This window comes from Chiloscyllium plagiosum, chromosome 37 (genome assembly GCF_004010195.1).
Source record: "Chiloscyllium plagiosum isolate BGI_BamShark_2017 chromosome 37, ASM401019v2, whole genome shotgun sequence".
Lineage (NCBI taxonomy): Eukaryota > Metazoa > Chordata > Chondrichthyes > Orectolobiformes > Hemiscylliidae > Chiloscyllium > Chiloscyllium plagiosum.
Genome location: NC_057746.1, coordinates 15,629,852 through 15,641,872, shown reverse-complemented (window position 1 = coordinate 15,641,872; position 12,021 = coordinate 15,629,852). Strand labels below are relative to the sequence as shown.

The following is a 12,021-nucleotide window of genomic DNA, read 5'->3' as shown; positions in this document are numbered from 1 at the left end:
TCTCACTCCGCTCACCCACTACCTCTGACTCTACCCCTTCACTCACCCTCTCTCTTCTCCCTCACACAAAACTCTCGCTCCTCCCCACTAACCTACTCACTCCCCTCTCACTCCACAACTTTTACTCGCACCCCCAACTCCCCTATTCACTTACTAGCTCTCTTTCCCCCCTCACCATCCCCACACTGACAACCTCACACTTTCCCACCACTCTCCAACTCTCATTCCCACCTCATTGCAGACTTGTACTCCCACCCGCACTTACAGACTTTCACTCTCCCTGACTCATCACTTACTGATACTCAGCATCTGCTGTCCGTAGTCCAAGTAGGTGTTCAGCCAGTGTACACACTCCTTCTCCAGGTAATATGTCCACTGCTGATTATTCCAGGCCTTGATTTCCTCCCACCATTTCTTTGTCTTTTCTCCCCATCGTACTGTGGTGACCCAGTCCTGGTGATCCTTGTCAAATTTCATGTAATCTTGCCCATCCCAGCCGAAATGTGAGAATCCATCTGTGGTGCCATCCTCCCTCAGGTCACAGCCAGTCATTAGTTGGAACCAGTGGATCCCTGTCAGTGAGATAGACTCAGGGAATCAGAAGACATTGGACTGAGTGAGCCCACCCATTAGCCTGCACCTCACATCAGATTCAACACTGGGAAGCAGGCAGTAGCATCAAACCCTGGGTGCCTTCTAAAGGAGTACTTAAACTTATAGAACTTGGACAGAATTAGGTCTTTGAAACTATCCCACCATTCAATTCAGCTGAACTAATGACTTCCCAATACCTTCCATTTCTGATATTCATTCCCCATCACCCTTTTTCTCTTTTAAAAAGGCTACCTGCTAGAAAGAGAGTTCAAAGGATTCACAAAGGAAAGATACATGTCCTTTTCCTGGTCTTAAACAGATGATCTCCTTTATTTCAACAGTGAACCTGGATCTAAGTCATCAAACAAGAGAAAACTTGCTCTTCACACCCACCCTGGCAGACCCCTCAGGAACGGTTATGGTTCAATCAAGTCACTTCTAACCTTTCTGAACTCCAGCAATCACAAGCCGAGCCCGTCCTTAACATTTCCTCTTAAGGCAACCCTCCTTCTTGGTATTGGTCAGGTGAACCTTCTCTGAACTGTCTCCAATGCATTTACACTATTACATTAACGAGGAAACCAATACCATATACAGTGCTCCAGATGTAGAGTAATCATGGCCTGGATAACTGAAGCATACCCTCCCAGTCTTTGCCTTCTGCTCCCCTTGAAATAAACAGCAACATTCTGTTTGCTTTCTTAATTACTTTTCTTCCTGCGCACTGATATTTTATTGATAGTACACTCAGACATTGAGACTTTGCTATTTGAAATGCTCTTTAAAAGCATGAATATGTTTAAAATATGCCATATTTAAAAAATGAGACTTCCCAATGAAGTTGTCAATAAACTCCTGAACCATGTTGATTGATTTAACTGAATAGAAGCAATCCATTGAATGAATTTAATGGAGTGTGAAAGCTTTAATCACATATATTAGAAAAGTCTACAAATTCCAGAATAGACTGTTAGTAAATCTGCAACTCCACACCATTCCTGTCAAGGCTGTTTTAAGGACTTCACCCTTCCCCGTGCATTCTTCCCCTCAACTTAAAAACAACACACAATCTCCTGTTACCTCTTCAAAGAAACTCCAGCAATTTAGCCAAATTTAATTTCCCCTTTACAAATCCTCGCTGGCTTTCCCTAAACAAGCCATGTTTATTCATCTGACTATGAATTCTATCCTGAATAATATCTGCAATGCAGAGGTTAAACCGATTTGCCTGTGACTGTCGGCTGTAACCTTCTGGGCTTTTTTGAACAAGAGTGTAAAATCTACAATTTTCCAATTTCTGGGCTTCTCCCAGAGTCGAGGGAAGACTGAAAGATCATGCCCAGTGCCTCTGCAAAATTCCACTGTCTTTCATGATCCATAGATAGATCTTATCCGGTCGTAGTGCCAACTTTAACTGTTGATACTCTAATGAACACTTCACCCTGATCACCCAGAGCCTCCTGCCTAGGCCGTAAGCACCTCCTTGATAAAGACTTGTGCAAAATGTTCATTTAGCATGCCAGCCATGTCTCCCACCTTCAAGTGTAAAACTTTTTGGTCCCTAAAAAGTCCTAGTTTTACCAACCTTTTAATACTGACATGCCCACACAAGAATCTGAGACACTCTTTCATGTTGACCACCAGTCTTTCCTCATAATCTCCCTTTGGTTTTCTAATATGCTTTTCCACCTCCACTCTGCCCCCAGCCCCAATTATAACCATTGTATAATATCAACTCTCTCTGTAATTTCCCTCCAGATATGTCACACTCCATCCTTCCCACTTGTTATGAAGGTGTAGGTGAGTACTGTACCTTTAAGAGAGACTGGAAGCTGGCGCAGACTTAGAGAGGCACAGATTGGGCTGAAAGATTTAAATACTTAACATTTGATTGACACAAATAGCTGGTACTGTGTTGCCATGGTACAAAAACAAATTCAAAGTTTAAATTATGCCACAGATACTAAAATCCAATCAAATTTGAATTTTACTGTTTGGGATGGCATTAAACCAATGAAATGATTCAATGCTTTGTGGTATAAAACCAGACAATTTGAACAGTTAGGGGGAGAATAGCACCAAGCACCAACAAACAGACTGCCAGCTGAATAACTCTCCAAAAGGTACCTGTCTATAAGAATTTTTTGCAGCAGAACACTATGGTCAACTGAAAGAAATCTACAGAGAAAGTTTGACATCTGAAGACTATACCTGGGTTTGAAATTGATTTTGCCGTAAATCTAAAAGGAAATTTATCTGACCAATGTTGTCCAGTGGAGGGTAAAAGATAGGTTAGAGAGAAAGGAGTTGTAAATAGTTGTTGTTTTAATGTTCTCTGTTGGACGTAAAGAATAAACTTGTTACTTTTACTTTAAGTAGTGTCATCTGGGATTGTTCTTTGCCTCTCAAAATTTAACACATTATGGCATGAGGTGAACTTCTCTGTGTGTCAGATTTAAATTAGCAGAGGGGTTTACCCCATGTTGTAACACACTCACTAGTTACCAATAGATGTGCAAACTAATTGCACTCTTTTTATTTGTTAAATCAGGTCAGATTGATACTATGTTTGAACCTTCTGGGATGTCCCTTGTGACCATAAGACATAGGAGCAGAAAGTAAGCCATTCAGCCCATCAAGTCTGCTCCACCATTCAATCATGGCTGATAAGTTTCTCAACCCCATTTTCTCACTTTCTCCCCATAACTATTGATCCTCTTGATATTCAAGAACCTACCTAACTCAGTCTTAAAAACACTCAATGACCTAGCTTCCACAGCCTTCTGTGGCAATGAATTCCATAGAAATACCCCTTTCTGGCTGAAGATGTTTCTCCTTATCTCTATTCTAGAAGGTCTTCCCTTTACTCTAAGCTGTGCCCTCAGGTCCTAGTCTCTCTGACCAGTGGAAATACCTTCCCAACATTTACTCTGTCCAGGCCATTCAGTATTTTGTATGTTTGAATTAGATCCCCTCTCATCCTTCTAAATTCTATCTAGTATAAAGGCAGAGTCCTCAAACGTTCCTCATATGTTAAGCTGTTCATTCCTGAGACCATTCTTGTGAATCTCCTCTGAACGTGCTCCAGGGCCAGTACATCCTTCCTGAGATGTGGGGCCCAAAACTGCACACAATACTCCAAGTGTGGTCTGACCAGAGCTTCATAGACCCTCAGAAGTACACCCCTGCTTTTATATTCAAGTCCCCTCAAAATAAATGCCATCATTGCATTTGCTTTCCCAACTACTGACTCAACCTGCAAGTTTACCTTGAGAGAATCCGGGACTAGAACTCCCAAGTCTCTTTGCACTTCATTCTTCTGAATTTTCTGTCCATTTAGAAAATAGCCCATACCTCTATTTTTCTTACCAAAGTGCATGATCTCACATTTTCCCACATTGTACTCCATCTGCTACTTCTTTGTCACTCTCTTAACCTGTCCAAATCCTTGTGCAGCTTCCCTGCCTCCTCAATGCTACCTATCCCTCTACCTATCTTTGTATCATCTGCAAATTTAGCCAGGATGCCCTCAGTTCCTTTGTCTGGATCGTGAATGTATAAAGGGAAAAGTTATCATCCCAACAATGACCCTTGTGGAACACTACTTGTCACTGGCTGCCATCCTGAAAAGGACCCTTTTATCCCCACTCTCTGCTTTCTGCCAGTAGCCAAGCTTCTATCCATACTAGCACCTTGCTTCTGACACCATGGGCCCTTATCTTACTCAGTAGCCTCCTGTGCAGCGCCTTGCCAAAGGCCTTCTTGATGTCCAGATAGATAACATCCATTGGCACTTCTTTGTCTAATCTGCTCATTACCTCGTCAATGGGTTCCAGCAGATTTGTCAGGCATGACATCCCCTTGATGAAACCATGCTGACATTATCTGTTTTACCATAAACTTCCAAGTATTCAGAAATCTCATCCTTCACAATCAATTCCAGGATCTTACCCACAATCAAGGTTAGGCTAATCTTTTAATGTAATTTTTCATCTTTTGCCTTGCTCCATTTTAAACAGTCCTCTGGCACCCTTCCTGATTCTAGCAATTCCTGAAAGATCACCACGAATGAATCCACTATCCCTTCGCTATCTCCCTTGTACCTCTGCGGTGTAATCCATCTGGTTCAGGTAATTTATTCACCTTTAGGCCATTTAGTTTCTCGAGCACCTTCTCCTTGGTTATGGTCACCACACTTGGCTCTGCCCCCTCACTCACTTGAATGTTTGGGGTATTACTCATGTCTTCCACCGTGAAGACTGACTGACATTTGTGGGCGGCACGGTGGCACAGTGGTTAGCACTGCTGCCTCACAGCGCCAGAGACCCGGGTTCAATTCCCGCCTCAGGCGACTGACTGTGTGGAGTTTGCACGTTCTCCCCGTGTCTGCGTGGGTTTCCTCCGGGTGCTCCGGTTTCCTCCCACAGTCACAAAGATGTGCAGGGTCAGGTGAATTGGTCAAAACTAAAATTGCCCGTAGTGTTAGATAAGGGGAAATGTAGGGGTATGGGTGGGTTTCGCTTCGGCGGGTCGGTGTGGACTTGTTGGGCCGAAGGGCCTGTTTCCACACTGTAATGTAATCTAATCTAAAAATAAAAGTAATTATTCAGTTCCTCAGCCATTTCCTTGTTCACCACTACTATCTCTCCAGTGTCATTTGCCAGAGGCCCAATGTCCATTTTTGATTCTCTTTTGCCCTTAATATGTCTAAAGAAACTCTAACAGTCTTCCTTTATATTACTGGCTAGCTTACCCTCATATTTAATCTTCTCCCTCCTTATTGCTTTTTTTGTTGCCCACTATTGGTCTTTGTTAGGTTCCTAATCCTCTAGTTTCCCACTTCCTTTCGCCACATTATATGCTTTTTCTTTCACTTTTACACTACCTCTGACTTCCCCAGTCAGCCATGGTTGCCTTAACCTCCCTGTACCATGATTCTTTTTCCTGGGATCAATCTCTGCTGTGTCTCCTGAATTAGTCCCAGAAAATCCTGCCATTGCTGTTCCTCTGTTTTTCCTGCTAGACTCCTCTTACAGTCAATTCTACACAGCTCCTTCCTCATGCCTCTGTAGTTGTCTTTATTTAGCTATAATACCGTTACCTCTGATGGTGTCTTCTGCCTCTCAAATTACAGAGTAAATTCAATCATGTTACGATCACTGTCTCTTAATGGTTCCTTCACTTTAAGCTCCCCTATCAATTGCACAACAATAAATCCAGTATTGCCTGTTCCCTAGTGGGTTCCACCAGAAGCTGCTCCAAAGATTCATCTGGTCAACATTCCACAAATTCCCGTTCTTGCAATCTATCTCCAGCCTGACTTTCCCAGTCCATCTGCATATTGAAATCCCCCATGATCGATGTAACTTTGCCCTTCCTACACATCTTTTCAATCTCCTGGTGCATCTTGTGCCCTAGTTCCTGACTACTTTTGGAGCCTGTATGTAACTCCAACTATGGTTTGATTTTTTACCTTTGCGGTTCTTCAATCCTACCCACACAGATTCTATGCCATCTGCCCCTACTTCGTTTCTTACTATTGATTTAATTTAATCTTTACTAATAAGGCAAGCCACCACCTCTGCCCAACTACCTACCTTTTCAATCCTTGAATATTCAGCTCCCAATCCTAATCCCCTTATAACCAAGTCTCCATGATGCCCACATCATACCTGCCAATTTCGATCTACACCACAAGCTTATTTACCTTATTTCTCATACTGCATGCATTCAGACATAACAGCTTAAGTCCGGTATTAACGGTCCCTTTTCTCACAGTCATTCGTTTGCCCAGTGTGCTTGAAGTTTCATTGCTAACCCTTTCCATATACACTGCCGTATTTCTGTGTGTACTGGAGATTTTAATAACTTCCCCTGAGTTCTGCACTCTTACCTCCTCCTTTAATTTGGGTTTTCTAATTTCCCCTTTAACTGAACCCTCCTCATGCCCCATTTAGTTCAGAGTCCTGTCTACAACCTTATTTATGCAATTGCCCTTTTTCCACCAATGCTCCTCATGACCAATAATGCCATTTCTCTTCTGTTTCCTCCTTTCCTATCTTTACCAAACACTTTATACCCAGTGGTATTTAACACGCAGTCCCTTCAGCCAGGTCTCTGCTATTGTCACAGCATCGTACTTCCACAAGTCAATCTGTGCCTGTTGCTCTGAAGTCTAATTTACTGTACTCCACATATTTTGTATCCTTGATTTAGATTTCATTATTTTCTCCCTTACTCCAACTTTCACGTCTTAAAGTTCTATTCTCTACACTAGTGCTATCTATCTCTTCAAACAGTCTCAGAATACCCTGGTTTTCCTCTTTAATATCCTCTCTTGGTTCCCTTCCTGGGTTTTCCTGCATTTTTTTGGTCAAACCCTGAAATCTGTGTTCCCCTGAACCTTGGAACATCAGGTAGGGTGGGCACAGCATTTTTTTCAAATATACTTTGAGGTCTAATGTACACATTGTTTGCTAGACCCTGCTCTAAGGAGATGGAACCCCTTCCTTCCCATGACCTTATCCAAATCCCTTTCTACTCTCAGCTTCTCTCAAAAGATGTTAACAACTGAGGTGTATGAGCTCACCACCCGACTGGTTGGTCCGTGCCGCTAGCATTTGAATGTAGTGTTCGAAATGTTTCTCCTTCTGCTGTGCCAGCATTGCACTTCGCTCCCAGAATGGGGGCTTCTTACTTTCCACCATCCACTGCCCCTGGGCGATCAATGTCTTCCGAGTGCTGTCGTAGTTGAAAAACTGGACATCATCCACATAGCCGATGATCACAAAGCCTGGAAGGTGGTGGGTCGCAGTCTGAACAGTGGCCAGGTACCGAAGAGAGTGAGAATCTGAAACAGAGAGAGGCATGGCCACTACATTTACAATCCAACATAAAATGAGACATTCAAACTATCCCTGCTCTCCCTCTCGACCCTGCTGCCATGGTCCTCCTGAATCTTACTCCCTGCTTTCAGATCCCTTTCAGTGTCCCACTGAGTACCCTCCTGTGCCCCTACAATCCACTCAATCTCTCTCACAAACTTTGGGATACCAACTGTGGAAAACTGCGACACATAAGCAAGAAAGAACTGTTGTTGTTGCAGTTATGTGATTAACTGAGGAAACTCTGCAGAGATTGTCTTTTTTTTTAAAGAAGAGCAGGTACAAAATCTTTAACAAACCTTACTGAGTTTTGGGAGTGGTAACAAGCTAATACACCACAAATGGTACAAATTGACCTCAAAAAGGGAGTCATCAAATCCTGACAGTGCAGAAAGAGGTCATTCAGCCCATTGAGTCTGCGCTGATCTTCTGAAAAGCAGCCCACTCCTCCCACCCTATCTCCATAACTCCTCAATTACCATAGCTATTCCACTCAGCCTGCGTACCCTGGACACTACTGGATGATTTAGCATGGCCAATCTACCTAACCTGCAAATCTCTGAATTGTGGCAGGAAACCCATGAAGACATGCGGAGAATGCGCAAACTCCAAAAACACAGTCATGCAAAGCTGGAAATGAGCCCAGGTCCTAGGCACTATTGCGCTTCCTTTGCAAGTCATTGTGATGAGCTCTCGAGTACAGGAGGTTAGTGGGAAGCTAAAAAGATATCAAGAGCAGCTAACAGCAAATAAGTAACAGAAAACCTTAGTGAGGATGTAGCTGTCATATTTTTCTTAGCAAAATTATTGGGAAAAAATTTCTAAAAAGGGAGTCAGCAACTAAATTGCGCAGTAGTTATCAAGGTTAGGTGGGTCAGCCATGGTAAATGTATGTGTTACAGGAATAGGGTGCGATGCTCTTCAAAGGGTTGGTGCAGACTTGATGGGCCAAATGGTCTCTATTACCTAGGAATACCAGTTCTCCGAGAGTGCTTGCAGAGATGGGCAGCACTATTGTAGAAAATAGAAAGTCAAGGGGTAAAGTTGGAGAAAGTGATGTAGTCTAAATCAAGGATAACATGCACGATTTAAAGAATCACTAAAAACAAGTTTCATATTCCTGACGTTTCCCAGTGATGGAAATCTTCAAAGCACAATGCTTTATTTTTAATTTTTTCAATGTTTTGCGCGAGTAATGAAGGAATGTTTTCATCGCTGTCTTCAACCTTAATACTTTGTAATTGACATCTGGCCTAGTTTGGGCCAATGTAGCTGACCAGTCAGACTTCATAACTCATTACTGCTCCTCGGATGCTGCCTAAACTGCTGTGCTTTTCCAGCACCACTCTAATCTAGACTTCATAACTCCCCCATTGATACTTTGCAAGCCACTGCACCTTTGAGGAAGCCCTGACTGATGAATACCAGTTGGGCTAAAATTTTCCAAATGAAACTGCTGATGCAAAGTGACATTTAATCTATTCTGTCTGACTTCCAATCCAACACACTTAATACCACATTAGAATTAGATTGTAACATGTACTCACCTGAGTACAGTGAAAAGTTTACAAGTCACCACTTACAGCACTAGCATCAGTACAACCTCTTTAAAAGGTTTACAGACTCAGCATTACAGACCTTCAAAAGTATAAAATCATAGGAAAAAAATAGAAAAATAAAGAGGTAAAAAATTCAGAATAACAGTCCTCCCATGATAATATAACAGAGGGGAAAAAAGAAACTAAAAAAAGAGATTTCAAGACAAAATCTCATCAGACACCCACACTTCCTGGCACCTCATCAGTGAAGTAATATGCCACTTTTTAAAAAAACAATTTTTCTTCCAAAGCAAGTAACTTCACATCCATTCATACTCCTATCCCAGAGTGGAGGAAATCTGCAAGATCAAGAGTACATGTGACTCCAGTCCCACAGGATTGTGCAGCAGGGCAGTTTAGTGGTTAGCACTGCTGCCTCACAATGCCAGGGATCTGGGTTCGATTTCCTCCTTGGGAGACTACCTGTGTGGTGTTTGCATGTTCTCCCTTTGTATCTGTGTGCATTTCCTCCGGATCATCTGGTTTCCTCTCTCAGTCCAAACATGCGCAGGTCAGGTGGAGTGGGCATGGGAAATGCTGGGTTACAGAGATACAATGGGCGGGGGTCGACCTGGATGGGCCGAATCACCTGTTTCCACATGGTAGGGAGTGTATGATTCTTAACTCCCCTCGAGATGACCTGGCAAGCCAGTAGGGAATTTGGGTTGGGAAACAAAAGCTAGCCGTCCCAGAGGTGCATGCATCCGAAGAAAGGAATAGTGAATTCATGCTGAACCATTACAGATAGAAAAGCGCAGGCTGAACCAGAGTATTGTTTTCAATTCTGGGTGCAGCTACGTAGGGAATGCAGAATACTCTTTGAGAGCTTACTGAAAAGATAAACTAAAATGATTCCAGGGTTGAGGAATGACAACGATGTGCACAGATCAGGCGGTTTCCTTTGGAGAAGAAAAGACTTCAAGGAGATTTGATAGCAGTGTTCAATATCACACAGTGCCAAGACAGGGGAACCCAATTCCTTTGGCGAATAGTTTAGAAATTGTAGATTTCCAGTTTAAGGTGATTGTTAAACGAACCAGTGGTGTTTGTGGTAACATATTCTCACAATGAATGGTTAGAACCTGGAATGCTGACAGTTCTGAAGAAGTGCCACATTGGAATCAAAATATTAATCTCTCTCCGCAGACCTGTTGAGTTACCCCAGCATCTTTTGTTTGTATTTAAGCTTATCATTCCTTGAGTGCAGAACATTCACAGCTAATCGATTGTGAAGGGTGTGGGACAATAACGGGAACAGGGTACGGAGTTGGATGTTCAGCTATGATCATGTTGAATGTTGGAGCAGTCTCAAAAGGCCGGATGGCCTACTCCTGCTTCTAATCCTTCTGCTTTGTATTTTTATAAGCGTTTAAAGGGTTACAAGTAATTGACAGAATCAACATAAAACAATTCGACACCAATATAAAATAACAGGCCATTCAGAAGGGAAGTCAGCAGGTTTCTCCTCACATTGAGCAATAGTGGAAATCCTGAACTCAAAAAGTTGGCAACGTCGAGGCAATGGCGGGGGCTGGGTTGGGGGGTAGGGGAGTTCTCGTTTCAAGTGTTTTCAAAAGTGAATTGGATTTTTGTTGGAACATTGATGGAATCGGAAGATGGGAAATTATCAGACATGATTTAATTTAATGGTGGAGGCATGCTACCCATGGCCTAACCCCCTCACAACCGAGGAGATAGTGAGGACTGCAGATGCTGGAGAGTCAGAGTCGATAAAGTGAGGCACTGGAAAAAACACAGCAGGTCAGGCCGCATCCCAAGGAACAGGAGAGTCGACGTTTCGGGCACCCCACCCTCCCCGTCCCGTTCTCCTACACCCTTCTCAATCTTGCAACTCCAATGTCCACCTGGTACTGCACCCGCCCCCAACAATTCACTCTATTGGTTTCCCACTGAGATGTTCCAGCATAACCCCCAGCCTGGTACTGCCCCCTCACACCTCACTCTATTGGTTTCCCACTGTGCTAACATAATCCCCAGTCTAGCACTGCCCCTGACACCTCACTATACTGGCTTCCCTCTGTGTTAACATAACCCCACCCTGGTATTACCTACCTCACACCTCACCCTATTTAGTTTCCCTCTGTGCTAACATAACTCCCAGTCTGGCACCGCCCCCTCACACCTCACTCTATTGGTTCCCTCGGCGCTAACATAACCTCCAGCCTCGCACTTCACCCTCACACCTCACTCTATTAGTTTCCCTCTGAGATGTTGTAACACAACCCCCAGTCTGGCACTGACCCTACCTCGCTCTATTAGTTTCCCTCTATGTTAATATAATCGCCAGCCTGGTACTGCTCCCTCATACCTCGGGCTATCGGTTTCCCTCTGTGCTAACATTACCCCAGCCTGACACTGCCCCTCTCAGCTGTGAATACTCACTTGCAGAGACTTCCCCACACAGAAGCACCAGGAATACCAATCCCTCCATTCCTCCGTCTCTACTCATGGTGGGAGAGGAATTTTGGGGCGATCGTTTCTGCAGAAGTGTCCCCCACAATCCAGGAATGCTCTATCCCGTGCGACCATGAAACTCTGTTCCTAATCACTCGAATAGCCTCTTACTGACTGGAGACAAATCCACGGCCAGACCAATTGCAATTCAAACAATCTATGAGTCACCAAGCTCTGGCAGAACTCGGCTATTCAAGGTTTGCCTCCAGGAATTTAGACACTTGTGAGATATTACGGAAGTCAGCTGAGCTCAGCAGAAAAGGTTTTGAATCAGGAAGTGACAGTGGAAACACAATGAAGTGAGTTGAGTTCAGCCTTTCGGATGTGCTGCAGTCACAACAGTAACTGACGGCAGCTGCTGAAAGAAAAACTCAGTGCCTGCTGTCTGCTTGGAAGAGAACGTGATAAATCCTCCTGCTTTGTGAGGCCAAAATGCACTGAAGAAACACATTTCTCCGGGGAATTCTCAA

At 43.5% G+C, this 12,021-nt stretch overlaps 2 protein-coding genes across 5 annotated transcripts in view; one reads left to right on the top strand and one right to left on the bottom strand.

Annotated features, from left to right (window-relative positions):
- Window positions 1-11,723, bottom strand: part of LOC122541320 (major histocompatibility complex class I-related gene protein-like) — a 22,912-nt gene extending 11,189 nt beyond the window's left edge. The window contains exons 1-3 of the mRNA XM_043677977.1: window positions 11,480-11,723; window positions 7,184-7,444; window positions 297-572 (exon numbers count right to left, since the gene is read on the bottom strand). Coding sequence (XP_043533912.1) covers window positions 297-572; window positions 7,184-7,444; window positions 11,480-11,546 — 604 coding nt within the window. The 5' untranslated portion in view covers window positions 11,547-11,723. The remainder of the gene's footprint in view (window positions 1-296; window positions 573-7,183; window positions 7,445-11,479) is intronic.
- LOC122541318 (netrin-G1-like) overlaps window positions 1-12,021 on the top strand; it is a 910,622-nt gene that overhangs the window by 750,183 nt on the left and 148,418 nt on the right. The window lies entirely within an intron of this gene.